Source organism: Plasmodium vinckei (genome assembly GCF_900681995.1).
Source record: "Plasmodium vinckei vinckei genome assembly, chromosome: PVVCY_05".
Classification (NCBI taxonomy): Eukaryota; Apicomplexa; class Aconoidasida; order Haemosporida; family Plasmodiidae; genus Plasmodium; species Plasmodium vinckei.
In genome coordinates, this window is record NC_051297.1 from 740,585 (window position 1) to 760,142 (window position 19,558).

The following is a 19,558-nucleotide window of genomic DNA, read 5'->3' on the forward strand; positions in this document are numbered from 1 at the left end:
AATAAATCCCAAACATTTAAAAAAGTTATAGATTAGTTGTTTTGTATTATAATTATTATATATATTTATTAATTTCATATATTATATATTTTTTAGAATTATAATACAGTATTTTTAGTTTTAAAATAAAAACACATAATTATAGGAGCATGGTCATAAATACGCCATATAATGTTTTACATATTTTTATATCCCATTTTTGTGAACACCAATTGATGTGAACATTAACTTTTGCGCGTATATATATTATTATATTTATGCATGATAGAAAAAAAAATAAGTAAAACAAAAAATATATATAACCATTTATTTAATTTAAATTATTAAAATATTTTTTTAGTGGAAAATTACCTTTATTATTTAATGTTAAAAGTTTAAGAAAGGAATAATTAAAAAATAAGAGAAAGGGAAATATAAAAAAAGAAAGAGAAAAAAAGGATAACAAATATATAATAATAAAGAAGTTTTTAAAAAGTAAATAAAACGAAAGAAAAATAAAAAGATAACTGAACAATCCATCACATTTTAAGTTAAACAAAACATTAAAACCCGGAAAAAATGAGCGCAGGTTATAGTGATGTTGTGTTATTAGTTCAGTTCTCGAAAAAAATAGAAAGTAGAACATTTGTTGAATATAACTCATTAAAATTGGCCTTAAATGGTTAGTATATAATGGACATAACATGTATATGTGTTTTATATTATAGAATGCATCAGAGATACATTTCAAATGTGATCATACACGTATTCAAGCATTATACGAATTTCCTTATCATGCATATGATATACATATATATGTGCCCATTTTTTATTGTTTTCCTTAGGAATTTGCCAATTATATGAACAAGCAATAAAAGAAAATGACCCTTCAGTACAAAGAATAACATATAGCATGAATGATTTGTTTGTGTATATTGATAACATCCAAAAAATGACGATATTATTGTAAGATTGAGAAAAAGGAGAAAATATACATATGCGCATATAATATATAATGTAGTTACAATAATGAGTTTACTTACGTAATATTTGTAGTATATTAATATATTTATACGTGCAGATTTATAAAAATTTCGAATGGTATAAAATTGCAATTTATCTATTAAAATGTGTACTAATATGTATATGTAACTCTTTTAATTTTTAGATTTCATCAGCCCACTTGGTCATATAGACTTCATGACAAAAAATGGATAAAACAAAAATTGGTTGAACATATTAAAGACCAGATTGGACAATAAAAGTTAATGTTTATTTGTTTTATCAATGATGGTATAAAACATGTTTGTAAATGTGCAATTGTACAAATTTTATATTACAACAAAATAAATACTGCTATTATAATTTATACTTAAAAGAAGAAAAAATAATGGGACCAAATTTAAAACTTCCATAAAATTTTGAAATTATTATCAATATTTACAGTTTATCCCCTAATAAATAATTTCTATATTTCTCCATTACTTTTTTGAAATCTTCATTTAATTTAGTTTCAAGTTGTTCTTTTCTTTCATTTGCCTATACAAAAGGAAACATCAGATAATAAAAAATAATAAAATATACAGGTATATACATATGTGGTTTATGCTATTTTTTATGGGGAATGTTTTTGCTTTTTCATCACTTATGAGTAATGATTTTTTTTATTTTGTTAGTTTATAAAATATTTATTATGCAATTCCTTTCATAATATATTAAGGTGAATATATACACCGCATGTTTACATCACATATATATAAATCGTATGCATATTGTGTGCATATGTGCATGTTTATTACATTTCCTATATCCTTCTTTAACATTTTATCTTTTTCCTACAAGGAAAATAATTTAAAAAAAACTCATAGAGTATAAAAGCTTATACAATTTTATTTTTTATAAATTATTTCCATTATTTATTGAAAAAGTAAATATAAAGCATATTCTTACTTCGGATAATTCAAATTGTCTTTTAGTTTTTTGTTTATTCACATATATTTGATTTTCCATCCAAAGTATAAACTCATCAGTTTCTTCCTTCGTCTGAGATTATAAGTAATGCACCATATACCATCATGTAAATATATATACACAAATTGGGTTGTGGATTTTATTTAAAATATATGGAAATAAGCTGAGTTACCGAGTTTAGAAGATTTTGTTCCATTTGATAAACATAAACACATCCATTAGAATCGCCAATTATTATTTTGTTGTAAGAATATTTATATGCATCTACAAAAATGAAATAAATTGAAACAGTAAAATCGGTCATACATATGTATGTATATATTTTTTTTTATTTATTACCATCTTCATTTTTACTTCTTAAGTAATCATTAGTGTCTACAATCTCAGTCTCATCATCATAATTTGTTTGGTTATTATTTTCTACTGAAATGGTGTTTTTCTTTTCAAAAGAATTAAATATACTTGGATCCGTATTTTCCAAAATGCTTATACATATTAAACTCGAATTACTAATTGATACTGAGTGTATACACTGCTTTTTGTGTTCTAGCAAATTCCATATTTCTATATGTCCATTTGTTTTTCCTATATATATGACACTTATTTTAGTTTGGCTAAATTCGCAACACGAGTATATTTCGTTGCTTCTACAAAAGGAAAGGAAAAATATAGAATACAAAATAGAGCAAGTAATAAGAGATGAATAATGAAGTATAAAATGTATTTCAAACGATATATAAGAAAGTATCATTTATATAATATGTATGATAAGCACACGCACACATATGATTATTCAAATATATTGTAATGCACAATTTATTTGCAAACTTTGGTGAAATAAAAAAGGGATGTTTTTCATCTTCCTTCCACAAGTAAAAATTATGATCAGTTAAAGTTAAAATTAAATTTTTTATTATAGTATTTCTTTTTATAGACAATAATGTCTTAAAATTTTTGTAGTCCTACAAAAAAGGAGTATTTTATTGAATTTTATTATTTTGTCCTGTTTTTTTTTTAGAATAAATAATTAAATTGCAATTTTTATCCATGCAATTGTATGTATTTTATATTTGTGAACAGACGTAGTATATTTATTCAGGTGTACATTATGAATATAAAATATATGAGATATACAAAATTCTTCGTTTATTTATTACGCTGTTGATTTCAGAAACAATAGAAAAGTTTCTGTCTTTCTGCATACAATTGTATATATTCCCAATTACATACTCTCCTTCTTCCTAAAAAAATTAATATCATAATTAAAATTGACATATAATATATTTGATAAAAAGTGGAGTATAAAGTATGCAGACAAAAAAATAATACCATCCAATTTCTATATACATATATGTATACTCAAATAAAATATAATTATTATAGCATATGTGAATGTTTACGGAAAAGGCAAAAAATTGGGAAGTATGTGAATTTATCTCCAAGAAATGGAAGTATGTAAATCCTAATGAGCATTCTACGAAGGGAAATGTATGACGATCCAAATATAAGGGATGTATGTGCATATTATTAAATATTATATAGGTCAAATAAATTTATTTAAATGTATAATGATATATAACTAATGGGTAATTGAGTATGTATATATGCATACAAATGTATACCTGTATTGGGTCGTGTAATATCTATTTTGAAAATTGGTTTAAAACTGTATAGTTCATCTGCTAATTCAATCTCTTTTTTTTTTATTTCAGTTTTGGGTTTAACTCTTTCAATATTTGTGGCATCCCATATTAATATTATCCCGTCAACTAATAACATTTCATTGAAATATAAATAGGGATTGTGTGGTGATACAATTTAATATGTATTGTATATGAATACGTAGGTTTATAGAATACCTGAGACAGAAAATAGCAAATGGGAGTTTTTCTGGCTATTTATTGATATTTTTTTTTCACTTAATATTAAAGTTTTGTCACTTAAAAATATTAGGGATGTTACTTCCCTTCGATGTGACTCTTCTATACAGCTAAATAAGTATGGTTCTACATCTATAGTTTTTTCATCTGCATATAAAAAAATTGAATAAATTATACAATTCAACTGTATATATATATAATAGATCAGCCTTATTTTATTTCGTTATTTTTGAGTATTATGACTTGTTTTGGAATTTAAAAAGAAATCTTCATGGTAATTGGGGGGTAATTTCCAAATAATTAACTAGAAAAAATTATTTAAAAAAATATAATAATTTGGGCCAATATAAGAATATGGATGTTTTAATAGTTGCATACATGAGATATAACATTAAACTATTTGTTTCTTTTTTAATATTTATGTGAACCAGTCCATTGTTAGATCCAGCAATAACCATATTGTTGTCTTTTTCATTCACGATTGCAGTAGAAATTTGCTGCAAAAATATATATGCATTTATTTTATATCTTGTTTATGCATTTATATATAGTAGATATTTATTTGTGTTTAATAATTTATTATATTGTTACATATGGAGATATCAAGGCATAAAGCGGATTCATGTAATTGCTATAAGACCATATAAGGATGTAACTATCTGTGTTAACTCCTTCAATTTGTAAAGTATTTTTATAATTATTAACATATATTATAAATATTAAATAATTGATATGTGGTAAAGACATGGTAAATAAAGCTACTTTATCTGTTGTATACTTTATATCTGTATATATAAATATTTTATTTAGGTATTTTATATTTTTATATGATAATATATCTATGTTATTATTATTTGGTTCTTTAATTTGTTCTGAAATTATAATATTTTCAATCATCGATTTTTCCACAAGTGGTAAAATTTTATGTAGATATTTATTTATCTTATTTGATTTCAAAATTTCTTCTTTTTTTTTTTTTAAAAATTCTATATTATATTGAATTCCAATATTTTTGTTAATTGCTTTGTATGTCTGAGTGCTTTTTTCTTCATGTATAATATAATTTTTTGAACAAAAATCTAGCGTCAATTGTTGTAACGTTTCATTTGACTAGGAAAATTAAGGATAAATTTAAATATTTCCATTGTTACCATCATACAAATATATATGGTTGTTTATTTGTTTGCACATACTAACATGCATATACATATATTGGTGTATTTATTAGGAGTGTGCATATAGGTAGTTATATTTGTATAGTATTGTTTCAGCATTTTCAATTATATAAAATATAAAAACTTTTGTCTTTTTTGATTTTTTCTTACTATTAAATTTCCAGTAATAGACAAAAATTTATTATAATTAACGAATTCTTCTATTTGTTTGCCTTTTTTCTCTTTATTAATATATATATATTTTTTTAATTTTTTTCGATTTTGAACAACTTTTGTTGAATATATTTCCTTTTCTATGACTTTTTCATATGGTGATATATAATTTTTAGGGTGTATAAAAACACATTTTAAATTTTTGTTTTCTTGAAGCTCTTCAATTTGAGGGTTTTCTTCATTTTTTTGTTCAGGAAATTCTATGAAATTTTTATTCTTTTAATAAGTTATAAATAAAAAAAATGTGATGGAATAAAAGAAATAATTTAAATATCAAAATAGTTTCCTTTTGTAATAAATTATGAAAAGATAATTGGTATACCTTTAAGAAGTATGTAAAAACTTCTTCGTCAGTAATTATAATATTTTTTTTTGTATAATATTTTTTTGTATTTTTAAAAATTAATACATCATCAAGATTATATTTCTATGAATTAGGGAAAAAGTTATTGAATATGTGTATGTCTTTTTTATATGCATTTCCTAAGATGAGGTGATATATACTTTATTATTAATCATAGGTAAATATGAAGGATGAAAAAAATATAAATAAATTGAGCATAGTTGCTTTGTAAATTCAGTTGCACATGCATATGTATAAAACATATAATGAAGTGTATGTCTATATTACAGATAATGCATCCTTAATAATAATAAACTCGTCAGAATTAAAATATTTTGGGAAAAGAGAAAAAATATAGCTTTTTTTTATAATGATAGAATCAGCATCTTTTAAAAAAATTAAATTATTTAGATCATTACTAAAATCAATTTCTAGTACATTTTGTATGTTTCTTTCTAGTTCGATATTTATTGCACTAAGACAGGAAAAAATGTAATTATGACACAAGTGTATATCTATATATATAATAAAAACTCAAATGAGAGATGAAGCATTGCCTACAACTTAATATTTGACTAAATTGGGTTAATCGATTAAAATTGCATATGTGGTTAAGCATTTTCGCAATCTACTATTTGGTTAGTCTTTTGCTTTCTTTCTCTATAACTACACATGTTAATCGATGCTCATATATTTCATAATTTTATTGGTTCATATTTTTATAAACAATTGCATATAATCATTAACCTTATTATATTGCTATTATTTTTATAGCACTGATTTACAGAAGTAGAGTCTTCAGTTTCTTTAAAGAATTCACTCATATCGGGTAATGTTTTATTTTTTATAGGATTATGCTTTTTATCTACACTTATATTTTTTTCTTCATAATAATTATCAGTTTTTTTTTCGTCACTTTCTTTTTCATTTTTTGCAGCAATTTTTTCCAACTTATTTTTAATGTCAGTTTCGATTTTTTTTTTTATCATAATTTTTTTCTTTTTTGTGTATTCCTTTTTTTCATTGTCCTTTTTATTTTGCTTTTCTATAGGGATTGTATTTTTCGTTTTCATTTTACTTCTCAAGTTATAGGAGAAAAAATTACTTACAAAATATTAATTAATTTGTAAGAACTAATAAAATAGAGTCAAACATAAATGCATATAGTTTTTTTTCTTTCCATTATTCAAATAATTAAAATGTAGATTTAGGAAAAAACATAAGACAATACAAATTAATTTGTATGTATAAATATTATACATTATAATTATTTATTTTTTCAATTAATGAAGTTAATTAAACTATGTGTAACATAGGTAAATATTCATGACAAAAAAATGATAAATAATATAGATACAAAAATATGAGTAATTATAAATATATTAACATATAATCGCAGGGGGAAATAAATAAATAAATATAGACACGCGTAAAAAATGTATAATATATATATTTATGTATAAAAAAATTTCCATAGAGAAACTATGTGATAATAATTCGGATTAAATTAAATTATGTTTTAAAGAAATTATAAATATAGCATACATATATATGTTATACATATAATATACATTAATTAATTTGTTTTCAGAAAAAATATTATATATGCGTTAGAGAAAACTGAGGAATATATATTTCTTTAACACATGGCAAAACAAATATTCCTTTTTATTTATTTTTTATTAAATCATTCTCAAGTTTAGTTAAAATATTGTGTATATCCTTTTGATTTACTAATAATTTGTTCTTGTTATCATTTAATCTCTTTTCGATATATAGCATGCTATTGTTTTCCTTCGAGGCTTTATGTAATATGTAAATGCCATAGGCACTTGCCTTGATAAGAAATATAAAAAGGAAATAAATATAAAGACAGCACAATAAGATGGTATTTTAATTTATTTCAGTGTTTTATCCCTTTCACACATATAAATTTATAAAAAGGGGAGAAAAATATAGAATGCATATGAACATAAACAAAGGAATACATATGAACATTTTTCGTATAAAACGTTTTTAAATGCTTTATTTTGCATTATATATTTTTTCAAACCAGATAAACCAAAGGATGAGTAACTGAACCAACGGCAAAAAAAAACCCAGTTATAAATAAACCGATCATTTCTTTATTTGTATACCGTTCCGACCTCTTTTCAGTTAATATCTAAAAAAAAGAGCATATACATAATATGATAGAAGATAAAGAAAGAATTTATAATATTTTGTCTTAAGTATGTGAAACAAATAAGGAACAATATAAGTGTAAGATTAAACTAAGAAAAATATATATACTCAAACATAATATAACTTCACAATATTAGTACATACTTTTTGTCTTTCTTCTGTTAAATTCGATTTATATGCCAATAAAGCATTTAACTCGTGAATTGCATTTTGAGAATGTGTTTTTTTTTCCTGGCTTAAAATTTTATAATTATTGCTAATTGACTAAGATATTATAAGAAAATGAATTAAAAAAAATGTTCAAAAGATAAAGATTTATTTGGAGGACATGTAAATTTAAATTGTAAACATTTTTTATTATATACACAATAGGCATATAAAGCCATTTTTAGTATTGTTTTAAGTCAAATGAAATTATTATGTATTTGTTTATTTATACTATTTAAATATATTAACTATAATTTATATCTATATTTTTATGAAATATATTGTATCAACAAGTTATTACGACCGAATGTTATGTATATAACTTTATAAATTCAAATACATATGTAATGATTAGGTAAGTATTTTTTATGAATACATGTATAATTGTATTTTTCATATATGAGAAATAACAGATATATACAATATTATAATAATATAAATATGGTAAAAAAATTTTACCTTTTGAAGCAAATACAGCGACGCCCTATCTAGATCATTTTTTGCATTTTGAATAGAATTAATTATTGATTGGTCTGAAAAATATTTTTTACCAATTATATGAATATTGGTATTTTTGGTTAAAAAAAATGTATTAAAATTTTCCAACCGTTTAGAGTTGTTTAAATAATTTGTGTAACTTTCATTTTTAAAAAACAATTTAGATGATAAACAAAATAAATTGCTCGATATATGCTTATTAATATTTTTTACATTTGTGGAAAATGCAATATTACTACTATACAAATACATTTTATTATTATATTTTTTTGGCGGTTATTAATTATACAAAAAAACGGGAAAAAGGAAATATTTTTAATGTATTTTCATTTTATGCAAATAAAATATTATTATTTTGTTTTATTATTGTTACACAATTATTGCATATTCTTTTGTTAACGTTTTTTTAGCAATGGTTGTTAATTTGATCTAGTATGCATATTAATTTTAATAACACTCATTATTAATAATAAAAGTAATGTGTTTAAACAAATATTTATATGCATATAAAAAGTTGGCCATTTTTTTAATAGTTAGTTTTTATTTATTTTTGCGAATTTATTATCTACGCTTCAAAAATTGTAATAAATAATAATGTATTTATAAATATTTGTTTCAAACTAAAAATACATAATTATGCGCATTTTATACATAAAAAAAATATATAATAATTATTATATATAACCATATACTATAAATAATAATGTATGTTTGATACATATCATTTTAATATATTCTTACTGAAAACAATTTGTGCATATATATTTTTTTTTATCGTCGAAGCAATACATACTTAACAATATATTCTAATAATAATAATTATTACGCATTTGTATGTATGTAATTATTTCTTTTATCCATTGCAAGGTATTAAGTAAAATTTGAATTAAAAATAAAAAAAATAATATTATATATTTTTTTTATAATAAACAAAATATATTACTATATTTTTCTTTCTAAAAAAAAAATAAAAAATATAATAATACTATAAATTTAATTTAATGTATTATATAAATACGGAATAATTAAATTATTTTTAAATAGTTAAAAATAAAATAATTATAATAAAAGATTTTATATTGAAATTATTTTTTATTTTTTAATATTCCTTTAAAAGTATCATTCTTATATTACTAAAAACACGAAAACATGGGATCTCATATTCAGCCATCACGATTTTTAGATAGTAATAACAAAAAAATAATTATATATATAATAGTTATATAAATTATCATATACATATATATATTTATATTTACATAAAATGATGTATACATACAATTAAAATATGTATCTCCAGTTTTTGTATGAATACAAAAAATTTGTTGGAGTAAATACATGCATGGCCTGATTTTCCATATGCCATACGACTTAATGAATACGTATTATATATTAATGTTTATAGTGAACAAATGCATAATTTAAAATTGACATATATAAATAACTTTTTTTTTCTTTTGTATTTCAGGTGCTATACTATCGTTATTTGCCATGGTAATTTCGGCATCTTTCCTTTATATGTTTTCAGAATTTTATTTGTTAGCATTTGAATCTAAATTGTTTGACAACAAAGTGAGCATGGTGTTGACTCGTTTGTTCCCCTTTAAAGTAATTAATTCAAAAAGAAAAATAAGCGTGTTATTTATATGATATATACTTACTAGTTGTATATATGTATATTCTATTTATAATGCAAAAAAAAACATTAATTTTTTCCCTTTTACTTTTTTTTTACTATAGACATTCGAATACAACTTAACCCATATTTTACTCTTTACCCTATGTATAATTTTACTTAGCCTTAAGTAATACACCGAAAAATATTGAATAATAGTTTATAAGAATATAATATATATATTTGCATGTTGATTTGTTTTGTTTTTTTCACTTGATGTATGAACATGATTTAAGTTTTTTTGCATGTCTTTTATGAAAATGTTTATACTAATTAAGAGTAAATACATTGAAAAAGAGTTTATATGATACCAATTATTTCATTTTATTTATTTATTATTATTTTTAGACCTGACTATAGCTTCTGCAAACTTAGCTCAAGGGAATCTAGAAGATACCAAGGAAAAGAAGAATCATCTAGAATGGATGATGCTGACAGATCTCAAAGAGACAAAAAAAAATAAATATAAGATAGTTTGAGATAATACGATCGTAGAAATATAAGAATATATAACTTGTAATGAATTGTTGACATAAATTATACGTTTTATTTATATTCATATGCATATAAGTACATGCTACATGTCATACCATAATATTTTTTCTGTATTTGTGTGCCGTCTTTTTTAATTATGGTGATTGAAACAAAAATAGCACAAAAAGAAAGAAAAATATATATTGGGTAAAGAGAATAAATAAAAAATGTAAGTGATTAAAAAAAATATATAATAAATTTATTATTGTTACACATCTTATTCTACTATTATTGCATGTTTTATTTTTTAATAATTGAGAAAAGGAATGTTTTATGAATTATATCAAAGTGATTGTTTTTATTATTATTTTTATTTCATTATTTTTTTTAAATGTATGCATAAAAAGAAACGCCAAATTTAAATGAACATATATAATACTTAAAAAAATATAAATAAAAGACATAAAGAATAAAAATGCGGAAAATGTATAGTATTAATAAAAAGGTTTTGTATCGAAATTTGAAAATAAAAATGGGTTTTAAACTTTATTTATCTTATTATTAAAATATGTTTCTATCATATTAGCAAATGTATCATATGTTGTTTGATAATAATCAGGTTGATTAAAATTATCATTAAATTTATTAATAATATAAAAAAAAGTAGAAACATCTTCAATGAGAGGATATATAGGGTAATTATGTATATCATTAGTAAACAGTAAGTTGCAAATTTTTGTATTTTCATCAAGTTGATAATCATTTTTTTTATTTAAGTCATTACACGATATATTTTGTTTCATGTTTTCCTTATTATTAATATTTAAATCGTTGTTTTCATTATCTGCATGTACATTTTTTTTTTCATCCTCACTTGAATAATTTAGTGTGGATTGTCTTTTTTCGAGAAATTCGATGTTGTTATGAGCATTTGTAATGCTTTTTTCTACATTTTCAAATATCTTTTTATATAGCTCTATATTATTATTAATTAATTTAATAGTATCTTTCCTGTATATTATAGGTTTGTATTCATAATATGCACAATAAATAATGCCTTCCGTTTTCAATAAGTCATTAAAAGAATTTAAGAAAAATTCATTGCTTTTATTTTGTTCGTTTTCATTTTGTTTGTTTTCATTTTGTTGGTTCTCTGTGTTTTCTACAGTTTTGCTATTTTGTGAATAAGAGTCATAAATATTATTTACACCATCTTGTTGATATGGCGAAGTACAATTCATTGTTTCTTTTTTTTCTTCGTTTTTTGCACTTTCAAGTTTTGTAAACTCATGTGCACAATGATTATTATTTACAAAGTCGTTGCTAAAATAGTCACTGATTTTTTTCACAATTCCATAATCACCATCGTTATATGCATTTTTAGCTGATAAATATTGATCTACATATGAATTGGAAGTTCCTTTTGATTTTTTTATGAATAATTTTAATACATCAAATAAAAGCAAATAATTTAATGGTTTGTGATTATCTGTGTGTGCATCATTTTTTTTATCGTTTGTTTGATTCTTATTATTATTAAACAAGTCGATGGACTTGTTATTTGTTATTTTATGTTCCTCTATAATTTCTAGATAAGTAAAATATGTTAAAAAAAATCCTGGAGGACATGAACCACTACTATAGTCTAATTGCAATATATGCACATTGGTATGGATGTTATGAGAATTTGTTTGTTTCTTATATTTATTATTTTTATCTTTATGTATGAAAAATGATACACCATCTTTTCCAAGAAATGAGTAGGTACTTAAAACAATTAGTCGACTTGTTACCATTTGGGTACGAATTTTATTATTACTACAGTTGTTAATATTGTCATATTTATTACTATTGCTATTAATTTTTTTTTTGTGTGACGAAAAAAGGAATTTTTTTATTTCATGGAAATTTATATTAGATCCAGATGATATAACAAACTTCGGTTTGATAACATATCCATTATCAAGAATGACTTCATTTATTTGTAATAAAGTTGGTAAAGAGTTATCATTATATTTATTATTTATTTCGATAGGATTGTTTTGTGTGTAAAACTTTGAGTAATTAATATTTTTGATGTTTCTGTTAATCATATATATGGCATTATTTAGGCATGACACTCTTGACATCGAAAATATAATATCATTCAATCCATATGATGGATAAATGAAAGCATTTTCGAACAAGTTTTGTAATTTAAATTTGTTTAACGAGTTTATTAATATATGCAATCGTTGCATAAATTCTCTTTTATTCATAATAAATTTTTTTTCTTTTGTAAATCCATTTAAGTAATATTCGGATATATTTTTTTCATTAGTTTTTTCTATTTCAAATTCAAATAATCCTATTCCATAAATAATATAATCAGTTAATTTATCTGTTATTTTGTATGCCTTTAAGTAATCTAATATATTTATATTTTCATCGTGTTCTTTTGTTTTATCATCCATATTACTATTTCCAGCTTCTTTTTCATTTATTTCCCGTTTTAATGTTTCATTGTTTACACAATTTTTATTTGTATCATCGGGATTATTGTTTCCATAACTATTATTTATTGATGATTGGCTGTCGTGTAGAGTGTTTTCTGTTTTTATAAAATTGTAATTTGAAAATCGTGAAAATGTGTAATTTTTATCATGTATAATGTGTTTGTATATAAAATTCATTATCATTCGTTTTTCAATAAGAGTTAGATTTGGATCTAAAAAAACTTGTGATTTATTTAGTGGGATTTTTAATATTATTAAATCCGATTGGTTTTCATTGTTTGTCTGGTCACCAGAATGTTGGTTTTTATTATCATTTGTATTAAGAACATTTTCCTTGTGTTCATCATTTGTGTGTGATAAATAAAAATGTTGCATTCCTACAAAACCAATATAGGTATGCGCATTTAAATTTAAAAGTAAATTAACAATATCACTTTCATTATATAATATTTTTGGATTAATATCAATGTTAAATTTATTGTTATTTATTTGAAAATAACTTTTAATAATTTCGTCCAATTTCTCTTTTTGTGTTTTCCCCTTTTCTTTTTCACTTCCTTCGTGGCTATTATTTATTTTATAAAAAGGAAAATATTCCTCGTAAAAGTTATGAAGGTTATTTTTTTCATCTTGAAATTGATTGAAACTCAAAGAACAATTGACATCACCATAGTAATTATTTTTATCAATGTTTATTACTTTATAACCTTTTAGGGAGAAATAAACTGACAATAAGCTATTCAATAAACTGGTACCACATATTAAAACATCACAATTGAAAACTTTATTATTTTTATCATCCATTCGATACAAAAAAAAAAAATTAAAAACCTGTGGGTAAATAGAATATCTATTATAATAGTTAAGAGAAAATGTGATTAGATATAAATGTTTATATAATTTTTAGTTTTCTATATATGGAAAGTGTATATAATTCTTTATATTTTTTAGCCTGTTTTTTTTCTTTTTATACGTTATATATATTTGATTATAGAAAATACCATACAAATGTAGTGCTAATTTTAAATGAACCTTTTGACGTATTATTTTTTGTACATATTATACATTCATATACAAAGAATGTTAGCATTAATATAGTCATATGATTTTGCATTATTAAAATATTTTTAGATATTTTCTACTTTTTATAATGTTTTTTTTTGTATATTTTAGTGTATTTATTTAATCGAAATTTTGATAATGCATTGATTTGTATAAATCTTTTCAAATATATACCTACACAGATTTGGGGTATTTTTATAATATCTACAAAATAAAAAAATATGCGATATTATAAAAAATGTAAAAGGTGATATGAGTCCAAATAAAGATTGACAATTTGAGATTTTAATATGCTTAGTATGACAATAAAATATATATATTGTAATAATCTATAACATTTTGACTGTGTAACAAATTAAACAAAATGCTAAATCTTGTCAATTCAGTTTTTTTAAAACAGATACGGAGACACTTTTTAAGTTTAAATAGTACGAAGCTAAAGGAAAATAAAACAATATAAACTTTTTTAATGAAAAAAAATTCAAATATGCATATATTCATATTGTATGAATAATATACATAATGTATGTGTGAAGTATTAGTTAAATTATATTTCTATCAACTTGTTTTGTAGTTTTTTTGTTAGCAAACTGTGTTGCTAAGTTCATGTTTCGACATCTTTAAGCAAATATATAATATTATTTTAATTGTTTATTTTTTCACGTATTTAAGGCATTTTATATTCCAAAAGGACGTGGCAAACAAATATGAAAAGGAAAACATATAGATCAAAAAAACGGAAAAAATATATACGAGTAGGAGAAACATTAATAAGAATTCAATAGGGAAATTGCTACCTGCTTTTTTCTATCTCTCATATATTTTTTGTTTCTATTCAGCTATTATTATGCTTAAAATTCATTTATGTGCATTTTATAATTGTGAAAAATTAATTATTTTTTTATGGATTTTTTCGTATTTATTTATATATTTATTCGTTTTAAAAATGTTTGAAATTTTTTATAATGGTTCTTCCCCTTTTAAATAACCTTCTTTTTACATTTTTTTTTTATTCTTTTTCTTTTAACCAACTTTAAAGTTATTTCCTTTAATATTGCTTTGTTAACTCTGTATAATTAATACACACAAATAAAAAAATAAATAATAAAAACATATATGTTTTAGCATTATTATTTATTATATTATATAATATTTTTTATGCTAACCCATTAGGCAATTTTAAAATGGAAAGGGACTTATTAAAATTCATTGCATCATTTATCTTGGCCAAATTATCGTTGTCCAAGAAATTGCCAATTAGTGATATACTTGAAATATTCTGAAAAAACATTAAGTTATTTTATTTAATTTTCATTAAATATGGTAAATGGAGTTGTATCACTATGGCTTATGAATGTAAAACGGTATCGTGTGTAAATTATATGATCTTAATTACGATATGCTTAATATTATATTTATCCAATTCTATATTTTTGTGCATATGCCTTGTTAATAAGCATAATCACAAATAGCTAGTAAACTACATTTCCCTAGAAAAATAATAATTTTTTTTCTTTACCGTTTTATTAATTATAATTTTGGAAAGCATTTCAATGAATGAGCTAGATAAATTAAACATATTATAAGATACATCGATATTAGACAAAACATGGTTTAATAAAAAACTTTCAAAAAGCTGATATTTGAAAAAAAAATAAGTATGCATAGTGAGCATATTATGATAATATAAATTGTGGCTGAATCGCTAAAAATAACAAATAATAATAATTACTGAGCATATTCCTTCTTCGGTAAATTTATTTCCAGATAAATTCAAGGTAGTTATAGAGGAGTTCACATATATGACTATATCGATAATATATTTGATAGCGTCATTGTTTAAGTTACAATACTAGGAAGAAAAAAAGAGACAGCGAATAATGTGTTAGCATTACATGCATTTATTTATATCTACACTTTTTTGGCTCATATACTTATATATACATATGTACACATATAGAGATATTATTGTATAAGCACTTTAAAATTACTTGAAGGCTTAAAGATTTTAAACTATTATAATTGCACAATGATAAGGATAAGTATTTGAGAGAATCATTTTCTAAATTAATACAATCTATTGCCAAATGCTCCAGCTTTAAATTAAACGGATAGACATATAAATAAAATGGGTATATATATATATTTATTTATCATTATTTTGTTTTAAAAATATTATAATTCACATAAACATGTATATGCTTAAAATCACTGTCTATGCGAATTGTGATGTGTATATGCAAATATATTTCTCTGGTTATTTTTATCTGACCTTTGAGTAATTATTGTCATATAAAATTTTAGAAAGAAGTATTATTGCGTTAATATCTATATTAGTATTAAATATGCTCAAAGACTTTATATTGCATGAGTTTTTTTTAATTGAATCACTTTTTTTTTCGGGTTCAATTGTTTTTTTTTTTAGATTCAATTTATTTTTTCTTTCAACAATGGGGTTTATTCTCCTTACATTTTTATTGTTTTTTTTTAGAAGGTCACATATTTTTACATTGTCTATATAAAAACAGAGACCCTTGATTATATCATTTCCGTTTTGCACATTCAAAATGTTAATTTTGTTAATTCGCTAATATGTTTATATATATAAAAATGGAGTAAGATGAATAGACAAATAAGCAAAAAAAAAATATATATATATATATATATAATAATTAAGTATAAACAAAGTATTTTTTGTCGAAATAAATATCAATTAATTACTTACATCATAATTAGAATCAATCATTGCCAAAATTAAAAAGAAAAAGGCATCTGAATTAATGTCCTCATATATTATGAAAGATCCATCCCCATTCTTATTTTCCTTTTAAAAAATTAAATATAAATTTGTAGAAATTTTATTGATGTTATGAAAAAAAAATATGTTTATAATGCTTATTAAAATATGATATTCTAACTAAGGAATACCCAATAATTTTTAGTGTGTACCTTTATTAAAAACTCATCAATGACATAGGCACTTTTTTTTTTAAATTTTTTTAATAACAGGTAGTAACAATCAATCAAATTCTTTGAAAAAAATATAAATATTCATTATTAATACCTTTTTTTATATTTATGTGCATATGTGTATATATTTTTGATTTTATTGCATTTATGTTTTTACTTTGTATTTTTCATTATTTATAGCCAACTTATCTTTTTCCATTTTAGTTGAGTTGTTATACAGTCATTTTGCGTAAAGATATAGTAAGCTTACATATAAGGAAGTTTTATAATTTTATTTTTACTATTATTTTTGTTAACGTTGTTACTATAATAGTTATATTACTATTGATATTGCTGTTATTATTATATATGTTTTAAATTTTACTTATTTAGAGATGTATGCAAATACAGCATGGACGCATAAATGCATATTGAATATATAAATTATTATTGTTGAGACTATTTAATATACATATTCAGTAATATAATACTATAGTTTTTTGTATTATTATTTTAGGCATATAAAAAATGTGTTTATATGTAAGTAAAATTTTTAAATATATATGTTTTTTATAGTTTGATGTCTTATTAGCTTTTTAATCCCTTAATCACTTTAAGGCGATACGTTTATAATAATTTTATATTTAGGTATATAAACAATATCTACGCATTTATATTTATTTTGCCTATATATGCTAATAATAAGAAAAGTAGGGAAATGATCGAAAAAAAGGAAAATATACCGTATATATAAAATTCCCATAAAAATATTATACTGGATATGCTTTTATATTATATTGCTCTTGATAATAAGTATATTAATATTTTCCTATTTACCAGTTTTTTGTTTTCCTTTTTTCGCATTTTTAACTAAGCATTGCAATCTTTAAATGGTGCAGAAAAAAATAAATTTTATGCAAATTTTGAATTTTACTAAAACATTTTAATAATTTGATAATCAAACTAATAATATATCGTTAAAGCATTTATGTAAAGTAATAAGCACATTCTACCATAATACCCTTTTTAAGGTGATAAATATAATCTATATTTTAAAATAAGACATTATGTATATGTAATATATTATTGTATTCTTAGTAAGAATATAAATTTGCGCATTAAAATTAGGCATGTACGTATATAATAAATAATTTTTTCTATAATATAAGGATATTTAGTCGTCTAATTTGCTTGTATTGTTATGTGATTGGTCTATTTTTTATTACACATTGTAATATATTTTACTGAACATTTTGCATAATTAGCAAATTACTTGAAGTTTGGAGATATTTTATATTATATTTTTTTTAGTAGGCATATTTAAATAAAATTAACGGTATATTTGGCAATACACTCAAGCCTATATGCGTAACATAAAAAACGTCGAGAAAAGTTACATAATAAAATTTTTTATCACTAAACCATTAGTTTTATGAGTAAAATAAATAACAGTTTTTACATGTTTTTATTATATACTATATATTTCATATACTTACGATACAACATTATATATATATATGCATACGTATTTATTTATATGATAGCTTCGAGCAACTGTATGCTTAAAAAAAAGGCATCAACAAAAAAAATATCGTCCCTATCTTACTGATTAAAAACCCATTTTGTAAAAATGAAAACGGGTTTTGCAATTTTTTGATTTTATTATTTACAAAATAAATAAAAAAAAAAGTGATACATATTCAATCATATAGATTCGTGTGTATAATAATATGTAGACAAGTAGACAATTAAATTCCTATGGTATTATATATTTAAAATTGATAAAAATATATATAAATATATTTCTATTGGATATCCAGCTAGCCAAAATTTTTTTTTTTTTTTTTTTTTTTTTTATGAACTAGCCAAATTGATGCATATTATAGTGGTCTACATACGAAGAAATATCGTAGATAGTGTAATAAGGGGGTAAATGAAAAAATTTGCATAAAATGCATTTATGAAATAAAAAATCACAATTTTCACATTTTAAATTTATTGTTTTTCAAAAAATTATTGAACAAAATAAATGGATAATAATTGGGGGAATGCTATCTTTGTTGGGCTAGTGAAGTAGCAATCAATGAAAAAAGAAATTAATAATATATTATTATAAGAAAATAATTATATTGTTAAATAATAACGCATTATATTTATATAGGAATTTAATGGGTTATTATAAATACTTTGTTTATTTTTAATACATTATTTATAATGTAAAAAAATAAACATATTTTTTTATTGTTTATGTATTTTTATGGTGTGTAAATATTAAAAATATATTTCGTTGAATTTATTATAATTATTTAATATATAAATATTTAACATAAATTTTATATTTTAATTAAAAAATAAATTAAATTGATTATTTTGGTAAATGTATTAACTTACAATTTTTTAAAACAATAATTTGAATAACAAAATTTTATATAATTTTTTAAATAACATTGGTA

General features: G+C 21.6%; 7 protein-coding genes across 7 annotated transcripts; 3 read left to right on the top strand and 4 right to left on the bottom strand.

Moving 5' to 3' along the window:
• Positions 1-558: 558 nt before the first annotated feature.
• Positions 559-1,241, top strand: PVVCY_0502100 (enhancer of rudimentary homolog, putative; the record flags this gene model as incomplete). Its single annotated transcript, XM_008627582.1, has 3 exons — positions 559-661; positions 825-945; positions 1,148-1,241. The coding sequence occupies 3 exons, from the start codon at positions 559-561 to the stop codon at positions 1,239-1,241; spliced, it is 318 nt and encodes a 105-aa protein (XP_008625804.1).
• A 178-nt stretch (positions 1,242-1,419) lies between these two features.
• Positions 1,420-6,634, bottom strand: PVVCY_0502110 (conserved Plasmodium protein, unknown function; the record flags this gene model as incomplete). The annotated part of the gene is made up of 17 exons (XM_008627583.2): positions 1,420-1,518; positions 1,779-1,814; positions 1,930-2,022; positions 2,123-2,214; positions 2,290-2,597; positions 2,779-2,912; positions 3,108-3,191; positions 3,351-3,424; positions 3,573-3,719; positions 3,810-3,977; positions 4,074-4,134; positions 4,259-4,327; positions 4,422-4,940; positions 5,156-5,434; positions 5,541-5,645; positions 5,850-6,036; positions 6,309-6,634. 17 exons carry the CDS (start codon positions 6,632-6,634, stop codon positions 1,420-1,422), a joined length of 2,781 nt encoding a protein of 926 aa, XP_008625805.2.
• Positions 6,635-7,229: 595 nt separating this feature from the next.
• Positions 7,230-8,702, bottom strand: PVVCY_0502120 (conserved Plasmodium protein, unknown function; the record flags this gene model as incomplete). Its single annotated transcript, XM_037635039.1, has 4 exons — positions 7,230-7,397; positions 7,624-7,725; positions 7,890-8,009; positions 8,412-8,702. 4 exons carry the CDS (start codon positions 8,700-8,702, stop codon positions 7,230-7,232), a joined length of 681 nt encoding a protein of 226 aa, XP_037490225.1.
• An 897-nt stretch (positions 8,703-9,599) lies between these two features.
• Positions 9,600-10,588, top strand: PVVCY_0502130 (antigen UB05, putative; the record flags this gene model as incomplete). Its single annotated transcript, XM_008627585.1, has 4 exons — positions 9,600-9,636; positions 9,919-10,022; positions 10,191-10,255; positions 10,474-10,588. The coding sequence occupies 4 exons, from the start codon at positions 9,600-9,602 to the stop codon at positions 10,586-10,588; spliced, it is 321 nt and encodes a 106-aa protein (XP_008625807.1).
• Positions 10,589-11,138: 550 nt separating this feature from the next.
• Positions 11,139-13,898, bottom strand: PVVCY_0502140 (GDP dissociation inhibitor, putative; the record flags this gene model as incomplete). The annotated part of the gene is made up of 1 exon (XM_008627586.2): positions 11,139-13,898. The coding sequence occupies one exon, from the start codon at positions 13,896-13,898 to the stop codon at positions 11,139-11,141; it is 2,760 nt and encodes a 919-aa protein (XP_008625808.2).
• A 622-nt stretch (positions 13,899-14,520) lies between these two features.
• Positions 14,521-14,941, top strand: PVVCY_0502150 (conserved Plasmodium protein, unknown function; the record flags this gene model as incomplete). The annotated part of the gene is made up of 2 exons (XM_037635040.1): positions 14,521-14,584; positions 14,829-14,941. 2 exons carry the CDS (start codon positions 14,521-14,523, stop codon positions 14,939-14,941), a joined length of 177 nt encoding a protein of 58 aa, XP_037490226.1.
• Positions 14,942-15,136: 195 nt separating this feature from the next.
• On the bottom strand, positions 15,137-17,325 carry PVVCY_0502160 (conserved Plasmodium protein, unknown function; the record flags this gene model as incomplete). Its single annotated transcript, XM_008627587.2, has 9 exons — positions 15,137-15,224; positions 15,323-15,435; positions 15,676-15,792; positions 15,889-16,008; positions 16,148-16,252; positions 16,429-16,743; positions 16,882-16,980; positions 17,106-17,186; positions 17,284-17,325. The coding sequence occupies 9 exons, from the start codon at positions 17,323-17,325 to the stop codon at positions 15,137-15,139; spliced, it is 1,080 nt and encodes a 359-aa protein (XP_008625809.2).
• Between the last annotated feature and the right edge of the window lie 2,233 nt (positions 17,326-19,558).